Source organism: Rhincodon typus, chromosome 39 (assembly GCF_021869965.1).
Source record: "Rhincodon typus isolate 14 chromosome 39, sRhiTyp1.1, whole genome shotgun sequence".
NCBI classification, from domain to species: Eukaryota; Metazoa; Chordata; class Chondrichthyes; order Orectolobiformes; family Rhincodontidae; genus Rhincodon; species Rhincodon typus.
Window position 1 is genome coordinate 5,523,114 of NC_063370.1, and position 23,198 is coordinate 5,546,311.

The 23,198-nt window shown below is 43.3% G+C and overlaps 1 protein-coding gene across 2 annotated transcripts in view; it reads left to right on the forward strand.

Annotated features, from left to right (window-relative positions):
* Nucleotides 1-11,712: 11,712 nt before the first annotated feature.
* ccdc61 (coiled-coil domain containing 61) overlaps nt 11,713-23,198 on the forward strand; it is a 36,231-nt gene continuing 24,745 nt past the window's right edge. For both annotated transcript variants that reach the window (XM_048618169.1, XM_048618168.1), the window contains exons 1-5: nt 11,713-11,831; nt 13,471-13,712; nt 16,743-16,825; nt 19,192-19,352; nt 21,502-21,654. In XM_048618169.1, coding sequence (XP_048474126.1) covers nt 13,565-13,712; nt 16,743-16,825; nt 19,192-19,352; nt 21,502-21,654 — 545 coding nt within the window. In that variant the 5' untranslated portion in view covers nt 11,713-11,831; nt 13,471-13,564. The remainder of the gene's footprint in view (nt 11,832-13,470; nt 13,713-16,742; nt 16,826-19,191; nt 19,353-21,501; nt 21,655-23,198) is intronic.

A 23,198-nucleotide genomic window follows, 5' to 3' on the forward strand; every position in this document is an offset into this window, starting at 1 on the left:
GCTTGCCTGCTCTGGCCTCCGCTCCGGGACTGCTTCCCCGCTCTGGCTTCCACTCCGGGACTGCTTCCCCGCTCTGGCCTCCGCTCCGGGACTGGAGCAATATTCAGCATCCGAACTAACAAACTCTGACACAAACTTCGGTTTATCATCCAGATTCTGCTTTACAGTTTACTCCCAGCATGTTAGTATTTCGTTTTCACTTGGGAAGAACTCAGCATATCTAACTCCACAATGATCACTCTTCATTACGTTAAAGCTAAGAAGATGTTGCATTCCTGGGACTGAGTGACGAAGTGTTTTTCTTCCCTGTGTTCAAGTTTAGTCCACTCTGACTTCTGCCAATAATTTAACGAAATTCGTTCCCTTTCGTGATGCACAGACCAAAGAGGTCTTGGGATTATTCTCCCTACCTGTGCTAGGAGGTTAGTTAACCCCAGGCACAGACATGTGAAGGAGGCAGGAGTTGGAACCAGGGAATGAAAGTGTTAGATTTGAACGATAACTGGAACAGACTAGGCTTGAATCTGGAAGCTTGTGGTGTTGTAAGATGCTCAAAGGCAATGATTTAGCAACAAGAGAGATTATATCCTCTTGGTATGAGGGTTCAGAAGAAGGGACTATCACTAATTTGAGTTTAGATGTTCAGGGTTGAAGTATTTCTTTACACAAAGTAGGATAGAAATGTAGAACTGTCTGTCATCAAAAAGCAGTTCGGGCCAGGAGTCAACGAGAAATGTTGAGGAACCAAGACTGATAGAATTTTTTAAAAACCAAAAACACTGCGGATGCTGGAAATCTGAAACATAAACAGAAATTGTTGGAAAATTGTAGCAGGTCTGGCAGCATCCGTGGAGAGAAATCAGAGTTAATGTATCGGGTCCAGTGACTCTTCTTCTGAACTGATGGTAGCTAGGAAAAGGATGGATTTTATACAGAAGGTAGGGTGGGGGAGGGGAGAGTAAATGAAAGATGCAGATGGAGCCCAAAGAGAGAGAAAAACAGTTGGACAGCCAAGGGAGTAGTTAAAGGTCAGTTTGGGGAAATGAAGCTGCTAATGGGGACCATTAGTGGCCAACAATGGATAGTGTGTGGTAGCAGCCTATGTGCTGACAAGGTCTGGTGTGTGGAGGTGGGAGAAAGCATAGGAAAAGGTGCTCAAACCCTAACATTGGTGAACTTGTTATTAAGTCCAGAATGCTGCAGGGTTCCCAAGCAGAAAATGAGGTGCTGATATTCCAGCTTGCGCTGAGCTTCGCTGGAGCACTGCAGCAAGCCTGAGACAGAGATATTGGCCAGGGAACACGGGTGGTGTGTTGAAGTGACAGGCAACTGGAAGCTCAGGGTCTTTTCTGCAGGCAGAACACAGGTGTTCTGAGAAGCAGTCACCCAATCTACACTTTGTTTCCCCAATGTAGAGGAGGCCGCATTGTGGGCTGCAAATACAGTAGACTAGATTGCGTGAAGTGTACGTAAAGGGCTGCTTCACCTGGAAGGTGTGTTTGGGGTCTTGGGGAGTGAGGAGGGAGGAAGTAAACGGGCAAGTGTTACACCTTCTTTAGTTGCAGGGGAAGGTGCCCTGGGGCTGGGGGGGTATTGGAAGTAAAGGAGGAGTGGACCACGGTGTCACAGAGGAAACGATCCCTGCAGAAGGTGGGGATCCCACTGGAGGTGGCGGAGATGACAGCTAAAGATCCTCTGGATGTGGACGCTGGTGGGATGGTAGGTGAGGACAAGGGGAACCCTATTGCTGTTGTGGATGGCACCTCCTTCCTGTTCCTATGTTCCAATGCCCTATGCCCTCGGTGGGGGGGAGGAGCGGGGAACATAGTGGTTGGGGTAGGGGGGCAACGTGGTGGTTGAGGCGGGGGTTCACCAGGGAAGACACAGAGATGTTTGTTACTATTTCATACCGTTGAGGATGGTGGGATTTCTTTTCAGTTGATCGGACTCTAAGCAAGAACTCAAAAACAAAAACAGCACTGAGGAGCTAACTCTCTTTAAAAAGTGAAAGAGAAATTCTATAACATTATTTGAGTGAGAAGTGGTGTTTTGATTTTAAAAACCTTCAGTTCCAACAAGTTGTGTGCAGTAGACCCTCAGAACGAGGGTGATGCTTTCTCATGGGAAAAAAGACAGTAGGTGGAGATGTTAATGCGGGAAGGGTGTTGCATTGTGGCTCCCCCATGGTTTGGACCGACCAGGAAACTCTCCCACTGTATTGTCTGCCGATAGTGCATTGGAAAGATTTATAGGTTGAAAACTTACCTGTTTAGTCACATTATGATCCACCACCCGTGACCATCAAGTCCTGCAGTGGGACTTAAATCCAGAGCTTCTGGCCAAGAGGTAAGGACATTACCCACTGCATTACAAGAGCTCCTGTTCCAACCTGCTACGCAAGCAGAAACTCTTTTGAAACAACATTGTCAAGATAAAGCTTAATAATCATCACTTTAGAAGTGAATTGGTTTCTGCTTCTGTATAGTATTATAATTTGTGTTAATTCTGGTCTGACTATCATGCTTAGCTGATATCTAATTATCTGTTCAGTCAGTGTTTAAGTGGAGTTCAATCATGATAAAACTGCGTCTGTAACAAAATAAAAAGTTGTTTTCAATTGTATGAGGCTGATTCCTGGTAGAGGTCAGCACAGAGAGAGAGTGAGAAAGATAGAGAGAAAGTGAGTAAGAGGGCAAGCGAGAGACAAAGCAAGAGAGAGCATGAGGGAGGGCTGAATAGGAGATTGAGTGAGAGAAAGTGAGGGACAGAGGAAAACAGAGAGAAAGAGAGATAGAGAGCATCAGAGGGTCAGAGAGTGTCTGAGTGAGAGACTAAGTGGAGGGACAGTGAAAGAGAGGTGACAAACAGTGTCTGATGAAAGTTTGTGATTTATTTGTATAATTCTGAAATTTAAATTCTAAAGTGGACAGACTATGTGTATCTTTGAGACTGATTTGATAATGTGTGTGTTAAGAAATTAGGAAACATTGTTTTATTTTCATTTTAGATTTTGAATTCTTTGGGTGGTGGTGGGTTGTTTGGAGTTTATGTGCATTTAAATGAGGCCTGCGATTAAAAAAACCCCTTGAGATGAACAATTCAGGGCTTTAGAAAACAAGGGTGGAAGAGAGGAAAATTATTGGCAGTTGTCCAGGGAGACAGAGATAGAAACAAGTGTTCTTTCAAAAAGAGAGACAGAACTATCCAGAAGGCCAGTGAGTGGTCAGGTTTTGTTTCCAGAGAGAGAAGATAATTCAGAGAGGAAAGGCCTGTACCAGCAGCAGTGCAATTTGGCAGTCTCTAAAACAGTCAGGGCAGGAGAAAAGAAAGCTGTGTGGTTTACTTTCAGTTAGAGAAAAGGTCCAGAAGCAGAAGGCTGTGGAGAAGGAATTTAATGAATCTATGTTAAGGAGTAGGTGAGCTGTGTTAGCAGTTTATTTAAGGATCTCAGGAGGAAGCAGTGACTAAAGAAATAGCATCAAATAAATGCAGATGTTTGCTGGAAAGAAACCAAATACAGTCACGCAAACTGAACAAGGAGCTTTAAAGGAAGTAGAGTAACCCTTCGCTGAGGTTTGAGTATCTGTAAGGTTGCTGTTGAGGAAAACAGGGTTGAATTTTAATTTCTGATATTTCTGATAAGACGGTTTCAAATAATTCTTATACAATGTAAAACAGTTTGTGCTTATTTCCTTTTATGCAGAAGAAACATTTATGTTTCTTTGTTAAAAGTACATTGGCAGCCTCTTGTAAACGTGTTCAGTGACTGACCACCACAGCAAACAATCTATGAAAATAAAAGTTATGGTTTATCAAGCCAGGTTTCACTCGGGTAATACTGGTGAAGTCAGATCCCAATCAGCTGGGATCATTAGAAGAGCCTGAGAAAAGGACAGAGATACAGCATGAGATGGGGAGCGGAGGAGAGACTGAACGCAAGGGGCTGAAAGAGGCAGCATATGAGAGGATCAGGGAAAAAGCAAGAGTGAAGGAAGCACAGAGAGAGAGAGAGAGACGGTAAGACCATTAAAGAGAGAGACACACATTGTTGCCATCAAACTCTTGCCTTTATGTAAATGTAAGACTTGCAATCGCAATTCCAATCCTGGGAGTCCTTCAGTATTTTGCAGATTAATGGTTGGAGAGTTTCAAGCTAAGAGTTTGGAAAGCTGCCTTTAAGGATGATTGCTGTCAGGAAAAGCTAGATGCCAGCTCTTGCCACATGCTGCCCTCAATTTCGAGATGGCTTAATAGCATTTAATACTTTTAAATGTATAGAGTTTTTTGAATGTGCTATCAAGCCACATTTTTACTTCTTACCCGTTGTGTTCTGTGTGTCAAGCAAAAAGATATCACAAGGTGTTTATTTCATTTTATAACAAGTTATCGATAAAATATTTTTAAAAATCTTATGCTTAAGTGCATTCTGTGTCAATTTTTTTCCATTATATAGTTCACTAAAGTGGAGAGGCTGCAGTGGTGTAGTGGCAATGTCACTGGACTAGTAATCCAGGAGCCTAGGCCCTGGAGACAAAAGTTTAAATCCCACCATAGCAGATTGTGAAATTTCAACTGAATAAAAAGCCAGAGACAATGCAACACTGTTCGTTGTTGTAAAAAACCTGTCCAGTGCACTAATGTTCTTTAGGGAAGGAACTCTGCTGTCCTTACTAAGTCTCTGACCTACATGTGACTCCTTGTTTACAGCAACATTTGGGCAAAAAATGCTGACCTAGCTGGTGATGTCCACATCCCATGAACAAACAATTCAAAACAACTATGTAAACCTGTCCCACTGCAATTACATGTTCCTACTGATTCTGGCACTGAACATCAGTTTTGTACTTGCTGGCACCTCAACATTCATAGCAGCAAAATCCATAAGTGGTAATTCTCATATCTTAGGCTGAAAGCACAACATTTATAGATTTAGATTTAATAGAACAATCAATGAAGGCTTCTTCTTACTGCTGCTACATGTGCTATCTGATCTTGCATCCCAAGGTCCATGAGGCCAGAAGACTTTGGAGCAGAAGGAGGCCATTCAGCCCATTGAGTCTGGTGATCATCTATTTAATACAGTGTTCTTTTTAGTTTCTCATCCGAGTGCTGTCTAGTTTCTGATACTCAAGCCTGCACACAAACGTGCACGGCAGTAACCAGCTCTGCTCAATTGTAAGTCACTCTAAGATTGGATGGACTGCTAGCAGCACTCTGTCCAGGATCGGACACGGACAAGCTGACTGTGTTTGTTTGTCCATAATCCAGGGTTAGCTTGTCCAAAGGATTTCAAAGTCACAGCTGGCTGTTTTATAAGCACAGCAGTTTTGTCAATGTAAGAGTTGAATTTCAGATTCATATCATTATTCTCTTGCTTGGTTAGGGGTAGACGATGCCTAGTGAGATTGCCATTGGACTAGTAGTCCTGAGACTCAGACTAATTCACTGGGGTCATGGATTTGCATCCCACCATGGCAGCTGGTGGAACTTAAATTCAATTAATAAAAGACCTGTGATTAAAGATTGTAACACCAACTTTTAAAATTATTCAAGGGAAAAGTCCTTTGCAATTCACCTTAGCTATGCCCCTCATGATTTTATAAACCTCTGTCAGGTCACTCCTCAGCCTCCTAAGCTCCAGGTGAAAAAAGTCCCAACCTACCCAGCCTTCCTTATAACTCTAATCCTCCAGTCTTGGTTACATCTTATAAATCTTTTCTCCATCCTTTCCAATTTATTCATATCCTTTCTATAGCAGGGCGACCAGAACTGTATGCAGTACTCCAAAAGTGGCCTCACCAATATCTTGTACAACCACACATGATGTCCTGACTCTCACACTCAATGCTCTGACTGATGAAGGAAAGCGTGCGAAACGCCTTCTTCATCATCCTGTCTACCTGTGACACCACTTTCAAGGAACTATGTACCTGAGCCTCTAGATGTCTCTATTTGACAACTCTCCCCAGGGGCCTATCATTAATCGTGTAAGTCCTGCCCTGGTTTGACTAACCAAAATCAAGATCCCGTTATACTCTTAGATAACCTTCTTCGCTTATACCACCAATTTTGGTGTCATCCGCAAACTTACTCAACATGCTTCCTATATTCTCATCCAAATCATTTATAAAAATGACAAACAACAGTGGACCTAGTACCAATCCCTGTGGAACAATGCTGGTCCCAGGCCTCAAGTCCATAAAACAACCCTCTACCACAATCCTCTGTCTCCTACTGTTTTGCTAATTTTGCATCCAATTGGCAAGCTCTCTGTGGATCCAGTCTACGGTGCAGAACCTTGTTGAAGGCCTTGCTAAAGTCCATGCAGACAACGCCTACCGCTCTGCCCTCATAAATCCTCTTGGTCACATCCTCAAAAAACTCAATCAAGTGTATGAGATGCAATTTCCCACAGACAAAGTCACGCTGACTATCCCTAATCAGTCCTTGCCTCTCCAAATGCATGTAAATCCTGTCTTTCAGAGTCCCCTCCAACAACTTACCCACCACTGACGTCAGACTCACTGGTGCGTGTAGTTTCTGGGCTTTTCCTTGCAGCCTTTCTTTAAAAAAAGGGACAATGTTAGCCAACCCTCCAGTCTTCTGTCACCTCACCTGTGGCTGTAGTTGATACAAATATCTCTACTACTGGCCCCGCAAGGTCTTCCTTAGCTTCCCACAATGTCCTAGGGTACACTTGATCAGGTCCTGGGGACGTATCTACCTTTATGCATTTTAAGACCTTCAGCACCTCCTCTTCTGTAATGCGACTGTTTTCAAGACATCACTATTTATTTCCCCAAGTTCCCTAGCTTTGACATCTGTCTCCACATTAAAAACCCACGGGTGATATTTGTTTAGCATCTCACCCATCTCCAGTAGTTCCACACATAGACGGCCTTGTTGATCTTTGAGGTGCCCTATTCCCTCTTTGAGGGTTAATTGGGAATGGGCAACAAGTGCTAGCCTTGCCAGTGATGCCCAAATACAAAGAATGAAAGAAAAGTTGACGGGACAGGCATAATATTATTTCTGTTGAGCCGAAGGATATCTTTTGAAATGTGGGCTTAGCACCATTTAAGCACCATCTCCACTGCCCTTTAATCTCATCTTTAATACCTCTAAGTACTCAAAGCTTTCAGTAACTGCCATCTGGCTGCAAGATTCTGAACCAGCCGCACGTCAAATGATCTTTTTTTCACCATTTGTTGTCAATATTTCAACAGGAAGAGGCACAGACTGTACAGGGGAGACAATTCAGAATAGAAACAAAATTCTTTTCTTAAGGTGAGAGAGTTTACAGGGATGGAATTTATCCCAGTTACTTGCTACTGTTTTGCATGACTTGGTAACCAGGAGATGCTTGACAGGGTTAGATGCTGAAGAAGGGTCACCAGACCCAAAACGTTAACTCTGCTTTCTCTCCATGGATGCTGCCAAACGTGCTGAGTTTCTCCAGCAATTTAAGTTTTTGTTTTAGAGTTCCAGTATCCACAGTTCTTTGTGTTGTTTTAGATGCTGAGGGATGTTTCTTCCCTTGGGGGATTAGAACTAGGGATCAAAGTAGCGCCGACTGTGTGGCCAAATTTCGTCCTAACTCTACCTACAAGTTCGCTGACGACACCACCATTGTAGGCCAGATCTCAAACAATGACGAGACAGAATACAGGAAAGAGGTAGAGTGCTTGGTGGTGTGGTGTGAAGATAACTGTCTCTCCCTCAGTGTCAACAAAACAAAACAGCTGGTCATTGACTTCGGGAAGCAAGGTGGAGGGCACACCTCTGTCTGCATCAATGGTGCTGAGGTGGAGATGGTCGACAGTGTCAAGTTCCTGGGAGTGACGATTACCAACAATCTATCCTGGTCCACCCATGCTGATGCGACGGTCAAGAAAGCACAGTGATGTCTCTGCTTCCTCAGGAGGCTAAGGAAATTCCGCATAGAAAGCATCCTATCTGGATGCATCACAGCATGGTACGGCAACTGGTCTGCCCAGGATCGTAAGAAACTACAGAGAGTTATGAACACAGCCCAGTCCATCATGCAAGCCAACCTTCCAACTGTTGACTCCATCTATACTTCTCGCTACCTTGGAAAGGCAACCAACACAATCAAAGACCTCTCTCACCCCGGTTATAAACTCTTCCAACCTCTTCCGTCGGGCAGAAGATACAAAAGCTTAAACATTCGCACCAACAGATTCAAGAACAGATTCTTCCCCGCTGTTATTAGGCTTTTGAACAGACCTCTCAAATTTCAGATGTAATGTTGATCTCGCTGTTTGTGCACCTTCACTGCAGCCATAACATTGTATTCCTCGCTCTGTTCTATTACCCTAATGCACTTAGTATGGTAATGACCTGCCTGTACTACACGCAAAACAAAACTTTTTACTGTACCTAGGTACATGTGACAATAATAAATTAAATTTTAAAAAATGTTGTGAGCCAAGAATTCTCCCGTTTAAAAGAGTGACGAGGAAGAATTCATTCTGTGAAGGTTATTAGTGTTTAGAATTCTCTACCCCACAGAGCAGTGGAGGAAGAATTATTTGATTTATTCAAAACTGAGTTAAACTGATTTTTGATCAACAAGGGACAAGTCAGGGGTTATGGGGCCAGTCAGAAAAGTGGCTTTAAGGCCAAATCAGATCAGCCATGATCCTATTAAATGGCAGAGCGGGCTCACCTGATATCACCTGTGGTTGATTTGCCAAACACCTCAGCTTTGTGCCTCTGGTAACACTCTAGATTCACTCTTCGAATCACTCTTGTAAACCAAAACAGGTGATAGAAGTGGGAACCCTCAAGACATTTAAGAAGTATTAGATAAGCACTTGGAACAACATAGCATGCAAGGCTACTGGTCAAGAGTTGGAAAATGAGATCAGGATGAACATAAGTACTAGGAGCAGGAGTAGGCAATTCAGTCCCACAGGCCTGCTCCACCATTTACACTTTTCACTGCACTCATGTACTCGGGTACACGTGATAATAAAATCCAAATCTAATACAATCGTGGTGAATCTCATCTTGGACTCCACTCCACTTTCCTGCCCGCTTTCCATAAGCCTTTAACCCATTAGTAATTAAAAATCTGTCCAGTTCCTTCTTAAATTTTCTCAACATCCTTACATCTACTGTACTCTGGGGTAGTGAACTTTGTAGATTCACGACATTTTGAGAGAAGTAATTCATCCTTATCTCTCTTTTTAAATCTGCTACCCCATCAGCATAAAACTAAGACCTCACATTCCAGATTGTCCCACAAAGGGAAACATCCATTCTACATCTACATTGTCAATCCCCTTTTTAGTGTCTTATACAGCTCAGTTCGGCTGAACAATGTCTTTCAGTGCTGCAAAGACAATCTTGAAGAGGGAAAGACGTTGAGAAAGCAGAGTTAACATTGAGTCCAGTGACCCTTCTTCAGAAGGTAGGAGACAGAGGGTGGTGGTGGGGGGTTATTTTTCTGACTGGAGGCCTGTGACCAGCAGTGTGCTTCAAGGGTCGGTGCTGGGTCCACTGCTTTTTGTCATTTATGTAAATGATTTGGATGTGAATATAGGAGGGTTGGTTAGTAAGTTTGCAGATGCCACCAAAATTGATAGTGTAGTGGACGGCATACAATGGGACCTTGGTCAGATATGCCAACGTGTCGACAAGTGGCAGATAGAGTTTAATTTAGATAAGGGTGAGGTGTTGCATTTTGGTAAGGCAAATCAGGGCAGGACTTGTACACTTAAAACCCTGGGGCGTGTTGCCCAGCAAAGAGATCCTGGGGTGCAGGTTCATAGTTCCTTGATAATGGAGTTGCAGGTTGACCGGGTAATGAAGAAAGCATTTGGTACACTTGCCTTTATTAGTCAGTGCATTGAGTATAGAAGTTGGGAGGTCATGTTGTGGCTGTACAAGACATTGATTAGGCCACTTTCGAAATACTGTGCGCAGTTCTGATATCCCTGCTATAGGAAAGATGTTGTTAAACTTGAAAGGGTGCAGAAAAGATTTACAAGGATGTTGCTGAGATTGGAGGGTTTGAACTATAGGGAGCAGCTGAATCGGCCAGGAATAACAAGGTGTAGAGCTGAATGAACACAGCAGGCTAAGCAGCATCGGAGGAGCAGGAAAGCTGACGTTTCGGGCCTAGACCCTTCTTCAGAAATGGGGGAAGGGGAAGGGGATTCATAAATAAATAGGGAGAGAGGGGGAGGCGGATAGAAGATGGATAAAGGAGAAGATAGGTGGAGAGGAGACAGACAGGTCAAAGAGGTGGGGGTGCAACCGGTAAAGGTGAGTGTAGGTGTGGAGTTAGGGAGGCAGGGACAAGCTGGGCTGGTTTTAGGATGCGGTAGGAGGAGGGGAGATTTTGAAGCTTGTGAAATCCACACCGATACCATTGGGCTGCAGGATTCCCAAGCGAAATATGAGGTGCTATTCCTGCAACCTTTGGATGGCATCGTTCTGGTACTGCAGGAGGCCCAGGATGGACATGTTGTCTGAGGAATGGGAGGCCAGGGCTATATTCCCTGCAATGTGGGAGGCTGAGGAGTAATCTTATAGAGGTTTATAAAACCATGAGGGGCATGGATAGGGTGAATAGCCAAGGTCTTTTCCCCAGGGCAAGGGAGTTCAAAACTAGAGGGCATAGGTTTAAGGTGAAAGGGGAAAAGATTAAAAGGGACCTAAGGGGCAACGTTTTCATGCAGAGGGTCATGTGTGTATGGAATGAGCTGCCAGAGGAATGGAGGAGGCTGGTACAATTACAACATTTAAAAAAGCATCTTCATGGCTACATGAATAGGAAGGACTTAGAGTGAAATGGACTAGATGCTGGCAAACGGGACTAGAATAATTTAGGATATTTGGTCAGCATAGGCGAGTTGGACCGAAGGGTCTGTTTCCGTGTTATACATCTCTATGACTCTAACCAACAGTCCTGCTGAATTTCTCCAACAATTTCTGATTTTGTTCAGATCTTCAGCATCCACAGTTCTTTGTTTTACCTTATATGGCAAATTGAGAGGTGGAAATGTTCGGAAAAGGAGTTCAGGAATTAGGGCCCAGGCAACTGAGGGACACTGCCTCCAATGGGTGGAGTGATTAAAATGGGAGAGATGCAATTAGAGGAAGGTTTAAGGGGCTGGAAGAAACTAAAAGTGGCGGCATAAAAGGATTTGAAATTAACGTCGAGAATTTATAACTAATTCAATCCAAACCCTTAGCTCCATGTACCTGCAAGAATAAGTGCACTCCTACTATCTGCTTGTTGCTATGGGCGATCAGCTGACCCAGCTCTTTGATTGACAGCTGCCGTTGGGGCGCGGTTTGATGATGTCATCCACGCGGCGCCCACCACGCCTCCAAACCATTTGCCAACATAATAGGGGTGTAATATCCATATTTGGGCGCATTTTCACTAACAGATGCAGAAATTAAAAGCCTAATCCAGTCACAACATATCAATTCAATTCTTTTGCACTATTACATATACTTCTATTTTTCAGTAGAAGTTTAAGGCTTTGAAATTATATTCTTTCTTCTTTTCCCCACCTCCCTCTTTACTCGTAAGATGGTACGTCCGGTTGCTAGATACGCGTCTACCAAACCGTCTTTCTGATTGACGTGAAGAATTGGCCAATGGTGAGCGCGGATGGCCAAGGGTTTGACGAATCAGAGCCGGATAGGGGCGTGCCATGGTGTTAGGTTGCGCTGGGCGCTGGGCGCTGGGAGACGGAGAGAGAAAGCGGCCCGGATGGTGGAGGTTGCCTAAGGAAGAGGGAAGTCCAAGGTGGATAATCGGGGTAAACCGGGCCCCGGGTGTGTTGAAGGTGGGTAGATATGCGCGGTGATCCGGGGGTATTGCGCTCTGCGATCTTGCGTTGAAATCGGTTGGGCTAGTCGACTGCGGGTGGCGTCGCCGTTGCCTTCCACATTAACGCTTGGCGTCAGTGCTCAGTTGCTAGAGAAGAAGATGGTGGCACCGTGGTCATGTCACAAGACCAATAATCCAGAAGGGCCCGGGACAGTGCTTCGGCGAGGCATAGGAGTTCAAATCGCGACACAGTAGCTGGCGGAATTTAATTTCGGTTTAAGTAAGGCTGCTTCTGGCGCAGCGGTAATGTTCCTATCTCTGAACCAGGAGGACCGTGTTCATGTTTTACCTGCTCCAGAGTGCGGAGCAACATCCCGGAACAGGCTTGTTAGAAAATATCTGTACCACAAGACTGTTTAAGGTCTAATGGTGCAGTGGTAGTGTCCGTACATCTGAGCCAGGAGGCCTCGGTTAAATTCCCAACCGCTCCAGAGGTGTGTAATAATATCTCCGAATGGGTTGATTAGAAAATATCTTTAAGATGTTACTGAGATCTTGTGTGCAGTGGTAATCTCCTTAATTCTGGACCAGTAAGACCAGGTTCAAATGATGAGCTCTGCTGCCTCACAGTGCCTGGAACCTGAGTTCAATTTCAGCTTTGGGCAATTGTCTGTGTGGAGTTTGCACATTCTCCCTGTGTCTGTGTGGGTTTCCTCCCACTGTCCAAAAATGTGCATGCTAGGTAGATTAGTCATGCTAAATTGTCCATAGTGACCAAGGATATACAGTTTAGGTGGATTGGTCATGGAAAATGTAAGGTTATGGGGATAGGTTGGGGGTGTGGGTCAGGGTGCGGGTGGGAGTGTGAGGGTGTGGGTCTGGGTGGGATGCTGTTCGGAGGGTTGGTGTGGACTCTCAATGGGCCAAATGGCTTGCTTCCACACTAGGGATTCTGTGTTTCAATTAAGTCTCATCTGTTCCAGAGCCGAGCTATGCAATAACATTTCTGAAAAGGTTCATTAGAAAATATCTGAGAGGTTAGTTAAGGGCTCTTGTGACCCTTGTGAGCTATGATTAACAGTTTTCTTTCACACATTGAACAATATTTTTGTGTCTGTGTGTTTAAGAGGGTTTAAAGAGGAAATAGAGGTTTAGCTGGCATGTTTTCCCAAAATCTGAGTTGAAGTCCTAGATGTAGTAACTTGCACCAGATGTAGTAAGCCCAACCTGCCTCTGTTCCCTCCATCAAGCAATTAGGATATGGAGATCAAGAATCATCCTTAACAGAAACACAAAATGCTAAAAGTACTCCTCGAGTCTGATCACATCAATGGAGAGTGTAACCAGACTTAATGTTTTAGATCTGGGATCTCCCTTCTCTCTGCTGTGGTTTAGAACACTGAATACTGTACATTTGTGACTGTTCCATATGAAGTGTGATACTCTTAGACTGTGTAAGGACTTGGGGCATGATATAATGTAATCCTCCACCCCTAATCCTGATAGATTGGAATAAGTACCATATTGTGTAGTGAACTTGGGTACTGCGAGGGAGAGCTGGACCCATCCCACTAAAAAATATGTTTGTACAGTAGTTATACAGTAGTTGTACAGTTTTATCACATTTCTGATTTTTTTTCCATTTTCTATTTAAGGCTTAAAAGATACAACAGCTCATCAGTCCTGTTGAAGTTTACCGTGTACTGTTGCCTTGCCCTGAAGTAGATTTCCCCTTTGTCTGCCCACACCATGGAAGGGGGTTCTTCTGTGCAAGCTAATCATGTTTTCCGGGGCATTGAGTATATAGTCACAATGATGGTGACTGGAGACGTGTTAGAGGTGGAAGTCGAGGACCGATTGACATCTGAGCAGTGGCGAGGAGAATTCGAGGCTGTTTGTAAGTTCAGAGCTGCTCTTTGTTGTATGATCAGTAAAACGTTCGACCTACCTCTCCTAAAGTTATCCATGCCTCAGGTGAGGCTTTTTTAAAATTTTTGAGTGAAAGAGAGACATATAGCCAAGGTTTTTCATTTTATGCTTGTAAAGACTGTATAATTTTCTATTCTGCATTTCTGATTATGGACCAAGTGATAAAGGACTGTTTTAAAACCAGGGATTGTGGAAGAAGTTGTTACGCTGAGTTTCAGTAACTTGTCTTTAAAAGTGTCATGTTTGCACTGCTGTTTCATTCAAGTGATTAGGCACGGAAGATGTTTGTAGATGGCTTGGCATCTGGGAATGTATGCAGAGTGATATTTGACAGGCAAAAGTAGCTGATTGGTTTCTGTAATTATGAGCAGTTTTAAATGGTGAAGGTCTTCAGCTTGACAGCATGTGTCTGGTTCCTGGGTAGCTGAGCAGCTTAGCCTGGTAAATGATGCATGGAGAAGCCCTCAATCTCTTAGGTGTGGTGATCTTGCTTGCTCGCTAGCTCTACGCAGTAAAAATATTTGAAGTCTAAAGACAGTTATTTTAATTCCGCCATTTGCTGTAAGTCATAGGCTTGAACAAGTGACTAAGAGAAATTGCATTTAGGTACCAATTGCCCGTGCCTCCTGTGAAGAATTGAACCTGGAGAAAGGAGACTGAAAATCAGAAGTCCAGACAGGCCATAAGGATCATCTCAGTGAACCCTGTGGACTGCAATGATTGAACTGTGATTTCCAGTTTTTTCCCTCCACCCATAAAACCCATGTTTTGTTTTTTATTTGTCTGTCTGTATGCGTGTAGCATTTTTAAAGTGGGATTAGACTTTTAGTAATAATTTGATTTGATTTATTATTGTCACAAGTACCTGGGTACGGTGAAAAGTTTTTTGTTTTGTGTGCAGAACAGGCAGATCATGCCATACAGACATCATAGGGTAATTGAACAGACTGAGAAATACAAAGTTACAACTGCAAAGAAGGTGCACAAAAAGCAAAATCAACATTAGATTTGAAATTTGAGAGGTCCATTCCGAAGTCTGATAATAGTAGGGAAGAAGCTGTTCTTGAACCTGTTGGCATGTATGTTTAAACTTTTATATCTTCTGCCTGACGGAAGAGGTTAGTAGAGATTATACCTGGAGTGGGAGAGATCTTTGTTGTCTGCCTTCCTGAGATAGTGAAAAGTATAGATGGTATCAAATGATGGAAGGTTGGCTTGTGTGATGGACTGGGCTGTGTTCATAACACTCTTGTAGTTTCTTATAGTCCTGGGCAGAGCATTTGCGATAAACAGGAGTTCTTGGTGAGTAACAGAATCAAAAATTGGCCCACGAGACCCAAAACAACCTGCTGAGTCTTCCCAGCAATTTCTGATTTTTTTTTCTCCAAGTTCCACCATCTGCAGTGCTTTTTTATTTCCAAATAAATACCAGCAATCTGGTCAGTGTTTTCTGTGGACTTGATTCCAGCAGACAGGGAAACTGGGGACTTTGCTGTTTTGGTTAAATAATGAATGCTTGAGACGATCTTGGGAGGATCTGAGCTTGAGAATCAACACACTTCTCCAAGTTAATCATATTACACTGATCAGGACAAATGCAAAAATTCCAAATTTCAAACAGTCACAATAATTTATACTTTGAGAGATAACAGTGCTAATTACTTGGCAAGTGGATTCTTGGTAAGGCATTGCTACGGAGAAAGCGATGGGAACAACTGGGCTCCGCAGACTCCTGCGTAATTCAAAAAAAGGGAGTAGGATTGGATGTATTCCTTTTTTGTTTCCAGAAAATGGGTCTCTGGATGTGAATGTATGTTGCTTCTAGCCAGTGTAAATGAACCATATTATGGATTAAGCTGATTATCTTAAATTTGTTGTTAATGTAGCAATTAGTGCACTCAGGATTGTTTGGCAGACACTATCCAGTCAAGGAATTACATTTCTGATAGGTGTTTTGATTTGAGTTTTACAAGTGTGGGCTAGGTGATATCGCCTGCAGTCTCCCTGTTGCCGAAGGAACACATTGTTTTAAAAACTCCAGGTTGATAATGGCTAAATGCTGAGCGACAGCATTGTACTGAGCAGGGTTCGTGATCTTATCTGTGCTGAACCGTTTGATCTCTGTGTAGTGAGATAGCAGGATTGCTGCGAAGGGCTCTAAAAGTTTCTTGTTTGTAATTTGTATCCTGACATGCTGTGCTGTTAGGGAAGTGCATTTGTATGGTTGTGAGTTTCAGTTCTGTCATTTTGATATCATACAATCTAGAACACTGCCTAGACTCAGAATAGAATGATAGAATGGTTATGCATGAAGAAGGTCACTCACCTGTTGAGTTTGTGCAAGCTCTGTGAGATCAATTTAGTTAGTCACGCTCCCCTGCCCTTTTCTTCTATTATTATAAATATTTTCTCTTTCATATACTAGTTTATTTTGTTTTTGAGAGCCATAATTGAATCTGCCTCCACCATCCTGTCCAACTGTACGTGACTGAGCCTTAGCTGAATTTTTGCCAGGGGGGAATGTCTTTCCTTTTGTCACTTTTTGGTTTTATTTTTGCAATTGCTTTAATTCTCTGACGTCTGGTTTTCTACCACTTTGCTGATACGATTGGTTTCTCCTGGGCCCCTTTTGATTTTGTCCTTACAAAAATTTTCCCAAAAGTTCATTGGGTACCTGTAAAGGATTTTGTGAAAGGATTTGTGGGTTTCTGTATAATGATACTTTATGGCTGCAACTCATTCATGATGTTCTGTTGCTAAGCAATAGCATGAAAGCTGGTGGGAGGATAAACCTTGAATAGCAGAGGTTAGCTGTTAACCTTACTGTAGCTAAAATGAAATGAAAGATTCTGGAATCTGAAATAAAACAAAGTGTTGGAGTGCACCAAGTGCACTCCAATCTGTGGAGAGAAGAACAGAGCCAATGTTTTGAGTTCAATATGACTTCAGGAGTATACCCAAGTGTCTCTGTTTAACTTGAGTCTCTGCTTTGTTCCAGATATTGAAGACGTCACTCACAAAACTGGCAACTTCAAACAGTTCTCAATCTTTTGCAGTATGTTGGAGTCAGCTATCACAAAGGTATGATCTAGTTTGAGGGAGCAAATGTTTGTACCTAGTGTTTGTTCTTTATTTAGCCCAGCTCCAGTCAAAATTTTGAGCACTTCTGTCTGTAGATCTCTCAAGGTGTTAACACAGGTAGACTGGTTGGTGAAGAAGGCATATGAGGTACTTGCCTTCATTAGCCAGGGCATAGAATATAGGAGCAAGGAAGCCTTGTTACAACTTCTTAAAACGTTGGTTAGGCCACAGATGGAATACTGTGCATTTCTAGTCATCACACTGTCTGAAAGAAGTGATTGCACTGGAGAGGGTGCAGAGGAGATTCACCAGGATGTGCGTGGGAGGAGGAGAGACTGGATTGGCTGGATTTAATTTCTTTGGAGCAGAGGAAGCTGAGGGGAGATCTGATTGAAATGTAAAATAATTGAGAGGCATAGACAGAGTAGATCGTCATCATGGCAGATGTGTCTAAGATCAAAAGGCTTAAGTTTAAAGTGTGTAGTGAGTGGTTTAGAGGAGATCTAAGGAATTTTTTTTGACCAAGTAGATGGTAGAAATATAGAATGTGCTGCCCGAGAGGGTGATGGAGGTAGATACATTCAAGAAGCACCTGGATAAGCACTTAAAATGAGAGTAAATAGTCAGCTGTGGACCAAGTGCAGGTAAATAAGATTAGATTAGTTTAGTTTGGTGTTTGTTGGCCTGCATAGACCGGGTGGACCGGAGCCCTGTTTCTATGCTGTATGACTCTATTACCTCTCTCCCGTTACTGAACCAAAACTAAAGTTGAGAGGTCTCTCTAACATCTGCAGCTTCCAGTTCTCATTTCCTCTTTGTCTCCAAAGTGAAGTACTGTGGAAGCTTGGCTCCTGCTGCAATATTGGGGATATGTAAGCACACTCCTACGAGCAGCCAAGTGAAAATGGCCAGATAATCCACTTTTGGTGATGTTGATTTGAGGGATTAATATTGGTCCAGGACACTCGGGCGGAGTCTCCTGCTCTCCTTTGCTGTTGTCCCATAAGGTCTTCTCCAAGTCCCATCCAACTTGGAAGGCGATGGGCCCGTCGTTTCTGAAGGATGTCAGCTATGACTTTTGGTGCTCAGGTCCCTGATATGGGGACCTTTGACTTCGTGCACTAAGCCATGGCTGATACTTTGCCAACTCTGTTTCCTGTGCAGGGATTAGAGCCTGCAATTAAGACATTATCACAGTTTGTAATGATCTCTATAAAAGCAGTCATGTTTTAGTGATTCCTGATTTGGAAATCTGAAACCCAGGGATTTCAAAGACTCACAGAATCCCTGCAGTGTGGAAGCAGACCCTTTCAGCCCATCAAGTCCACACTGACCCTTCCGATGAGCATCCCATCCCACCCCACTACCCTATCTCTAACCCTGCATTTACCATAGCTAGCCTGCACATCCCTGGACACTATGGGGCAATTTAGCATGGCCAATCCACCCTAACCTGCACATCTTTGGACTGTGGGAGGAAACTGAAGCACCCAGAGGAAACCCACGCAGACACGGGGAGAATGTGCAAACTCCACAAAGACAGTTGTCTGAGGGTGGAATTGAACCCAGGCCCCTGGTGTTGTGAGGCAGCAGTGCTAACTAGTGTGCCACCCTAAAGAGAATTAAGAGGGGAAGGAGGGTTTTAGAGCCAGGAGACCCAGTCACAGAATAACAATTAGACCATTTATGAACTAGATGAGGAAATATTTCTTGACTGAAATGATGAATCTATGGAATTCTTTACCTCAAAGGACTGTGGAAAGTTCAGTCGTTATGGTCAAGACAAATCAATAGATTTCTAGATGTTGAGGGCTGTGGGAATGTAGAGTTGAGATAGAACATAAGAAATAAAAGCAGCAGCAGGAGTAGGCCATTTGGCCCCTCAACCCTGCCCTGCTATTCCACAAGATCGTGGCTGATCTGCCCCAGGCTTCAAATCCTCTTTCGTGCCATCTCAACAAAAGAGCAACTCCCTGATACTTCTAAACTCTTAACAACCTCCGGTTTGAATACTTTCAGTGATCTAGTCTCCACAACTCTTGAGGTAGACAAGTCCTGTCATTCATTACTCTCCAATGTCCCCAGGTTGCCCCACTAGTGAAAACATCTTCTCAATGTCCAGCCTGTCAAGACCCTCAGAAGATCGGCCGTGATCTTCTTGGATGGTGGAGCCGGCTCAAGGGGCTGAATGTCCACCACCTGCTCCTATTTGCTATCATGGGGTGTGGAGACATAGACATCCATCAGATCCGAGTTCTGAAGCCTCCCAAACCCTGAGAAGACTAGTCATTTCCAATACTGTGGAGGCTGGGGCAGGAACACTGACCACATCTTTTGATGCACTGGGTTTACTTATTTGATTTCAGAGCAGTGAATCAGTGACTCTCGACCTGCTGACCTACGCTGACCTGGAGTTATTGAGAAACCGGAAAGCTGGAGTTCCAATGAGGCACGCACCACCACCGAAATCTGGAGCCCTCAATGTCAAACGTTACCTCATCCTCATTTATTCAGTGGAGTTTGACAGGTATCAAATCCACATTTATTTTAAAAGAAATCAAACTGTAATTTTTATTTTTCTCCTTGCCAGAATGAGTAGAAATCTGACCTGTATATTATTTCTTAACACTTTTTAAGATGAGCCAGCAAGGCAAAGGGGTAGAGTTTCTGACACTGTGGTAATATCACTGGACTAGTATTCGAGTGCCAGGCTAATGCTGTGGGGTTATGGGTTCAAATCCCACCATGAGAGTTGGTGGAATGCAAGTTCAGTTGATGAATTAAAAGTAATGGTGATTGTGAAGGTATTATTGATTGTCGTAAAAACCTATTTCATTCGTGGTGTCCTTTACAGAAGAAAATCTGCCACCCATGTGTATTTCATATGTGACTCTGGCTCTCAGTGATGTGTTTGAGCCTTAACTGCCTTCTGAAATGGCCCTGGCAATTGGGAATTGGCAACAAGTGATGCCCACATCATATGAAAGAATTTTTTAAAAAAAAAAGCAGAAATGATCTTTTGGACCACGGTGGAAGACTACCTCAGATCATACTAATTCCAAATATCCAGTTCCACAACGCTCAAAACAGGACAAAAGTGGGTGTGTAAAATGCAGGAACAATAGTTGACAAGAAATGGCCCACTGTTCGGTCGAACCTCTCCCACACAACTGTGCATCACAATATGCAACTCTCCACCCCACCAAAAGACATGTGATTTTCCAAGAGAGGCCTAAAACCAGGCCATGAGAGAGGGTAAATCTTCATTGAATTTCTGTCTGTCACTCCTTTAGGTGAAGTTAACTAGCCAGGGAGATTACTCTGACCCGCACAGTGTCTTTGACGTAGCTCTTTCCTATATGAGGTGACCTCCAACCCCAGCCAGAAATGGGTCCAGTTCTCACTTGAAGTTTGGGGATTTTGATGGGATTCGAGCATATGGGAGATGTGTCTCTGATCCATGGATTGTGGTTGAGCATCAAACGAAAAGGAAGTTCTTGAATTGTGCGTCTGTGTTTCGAGAGACTCTTAATTGTCAAAATTCGGAACCAAAAAATGGCATTCTGCTTCCCTTACCAACCCTGAGAAAAGTAAACTTATTTAAGAAGTGGCGTAATTTTGTTTGGAAGCAGTTGAGAGAAGGCTGATTCCTGGGATGAAGGGGTAATCTCATGAGGAAACATCGAGCAGGTTGGGTTTATACTTTTTGGAGTTTGGAGAGATTATCTCATTGAAACAAAAGATTCTGAAGGGACTTGACAAAAGCATATGTTGAAAGGATGTTTCCCTTGCCTTGAACTTGTGAGGCACAGTATTAAAAAAGAGACGTCTCCCATTCAAGACCCTATTTTTTGCAGTGTCATTAGACACAGCAGTAGAACCTGAGTTATTGAAGACTGAAATAGACATACAGCAAACTTTGTTTTAACTGGCACCTTATGAACCAGCACTCTTGACAAACTGGCAAAAAATATAAAAAAAACAAAAGAACTAGAAATCAGAAACAAAACCAGAAATTGCTGGAAAATCTCAGCAAGTCTGGCAGCCTTTGTGGAGGGAAATCAGAGTTAATATTTTGGGTCAAATGACCCTTCCTCAGGACTTCATCTTAAAGTTATATACTTCAAATACTGTGAAATTTAATGTACTATTCTGACCAATTATTATAGTTTTTAAAATTTATTTACCTCAATATAAATATATTTGCGTTCAATCAATTGGCCACACAAAATATCAACAGTTGATTAATTTCGAGTCAATTTCTTCTCAAATACTGCGATCTACCATGATATCAGTTGAGGGTGTGAGTGAGAAGGCACTCTCCCAGTAAGTTTTTCATTTAAGGCAAAGTTGCATTATTATTTAAGTGATTTTTGCAGTAAATAAAATATAATAGTGATGTGTATACCCCATGCATTATATTTCTATTACTTTAGTGTGTGTTTTTACATTGATTATGTGGACCTCTTGATTATCCAAAATATTTGATCAACTGGCACACTCCTGGTCCCATTGGTGCTGGTTAATTAACAGTTTACCCTGTATTTTTGATTGACGAGGGGGAATCGGGTCTTCTGGGAGAACAGGCAAAAAAAAATGGGGTCAAGGCCACAATCCAGATCAGCCTACTCCTGTTTCAATTTCATATAATTGATCTTTCTTTTTGCTGCCTGCAGAATACACTACCCACTGCCACTACCGTACGCAGGAAAGCCAGATCCAGTTATTCTCCAGAAGATCATTCGAGGCCTCAAAGAGGAACTGGCCACAGTGAGATTGAAGCATGGCAAGGACTTCCGTGACACAGAGCTCAGACGCTTGAGAGCAGAGTGAGTCTCCTTCTTTCCCTCTCTTGTTTTCCACAACCACCACCTCCTCCTCGCCATGCCCCTGCCCCACTCTGTCCATTATCATTCCTGCTGAGCTCTCAGAAACGACACTATACAACTAACACTTCCGACTTTTACAGCAGAGTTGCTACTTGTGCGATGTAATGACAGCACAGGATTTGGCTGAAGTGCAGCCTCCTTTACAGGAGGCGTGCATCTCTTGACTGTATGTAGAAATTGCAACATGGGGACATTGCGCAACCAGTCTCTATTTGCATGCTGAGCCCATTCTCCTTTAATACCTCTGTCATCACCCACTTACCCAATATTATATTGAGTGTTGGCCCTGTTTCTGCCTCATTCACAGCCCCAACAATAACAAGAAAATCTCCTACCCCTTTTTATAAATCTTGTGTACCAAACCTTTTGTTGATGCTTAACCACCATTCCGATCATTCCACTTTTTCCTGTCATTTCATAATTTTAATCTGCATTGCTGTTAAAATGCATCGCCTTGAGTCTTTCATTTACACTTAATCCTATCTTTCCATGTTATAAATATTCATAGAATCCCTACAGGAAAAGGCCATTCAGCCCATTAAGTCTGCACTGACCCTCCAAAGAAAATCCCAACCAGACAATCCCTCCGCCCTATCCCCCAACCCTACATTTCCAATGGCTAATCCACCTAGCCTGCATTTCCCTGGACGCTACGGGGCAATTTAGCACAGCTGATCCACCTAACCTGCACATCTTTGGATTGTGGGAGGAAACCGGAGCACCTGACGGAAACCCATGCAGACACGGGGAGAATGTGCAAACTCCACACAGGCAGTTGCCTGAGGCTGGAATCGAACCCAGGTCCCTGGTGCTGTGAGGCACTAACCACTGAGCTGCCTTTTATTCATATTAACTCCTGGGAAATGCACGTCAACCAGCATTTGATGCCTGTCCCTAATTGTCCAGGCAGCATTTTACTGTTTTAGCGAAGATCTATAGCTTGGGTTGTGGTTGAAGTTGTTGGTTGGTTTGCCGAGCTAACTGGTTTTCGTGCAAATGTTTTGCCTCCCTTCTAGGTGACGTCTTCAGTGCTGTCTAGCCTCCATTGAAGCAGTGTTGTTCTGTTCTGTTCTGAATTTATATGGTCCAGTCTGTTATGGTGGAAGTTCTGTTTCCAGTTTTGCTCCATAGTGGTACGTAGGTGGGTTCTATTTCAACATGTTTGTGTATGGTACCAGTGGTTGAAAACCAGGCTTCTAGGATTTCTCGTGGTTGTTTTGCTTTGCTTATCCTAGTACTGTTACATCATCCCAGTTAAACTGATGTCCTTCTTTGTCAGAGTGAATAGAAATGAGGGAGAACTGGTCTTGCCGATTTGCTGTTCATGTGTTCGTGTGTCCTGGTGGCGAGTTTCCTGCCTGTCCTATGTATTGCTTTTCGCATTTGCTGCATGGTATTTTGCATATCACATTTGTCCTGCTCATTATGGATATGGGGTCTTTTGTCTTTGAGAGTAGCTGGCAAAGCGTGACTGTTGGTTTGTG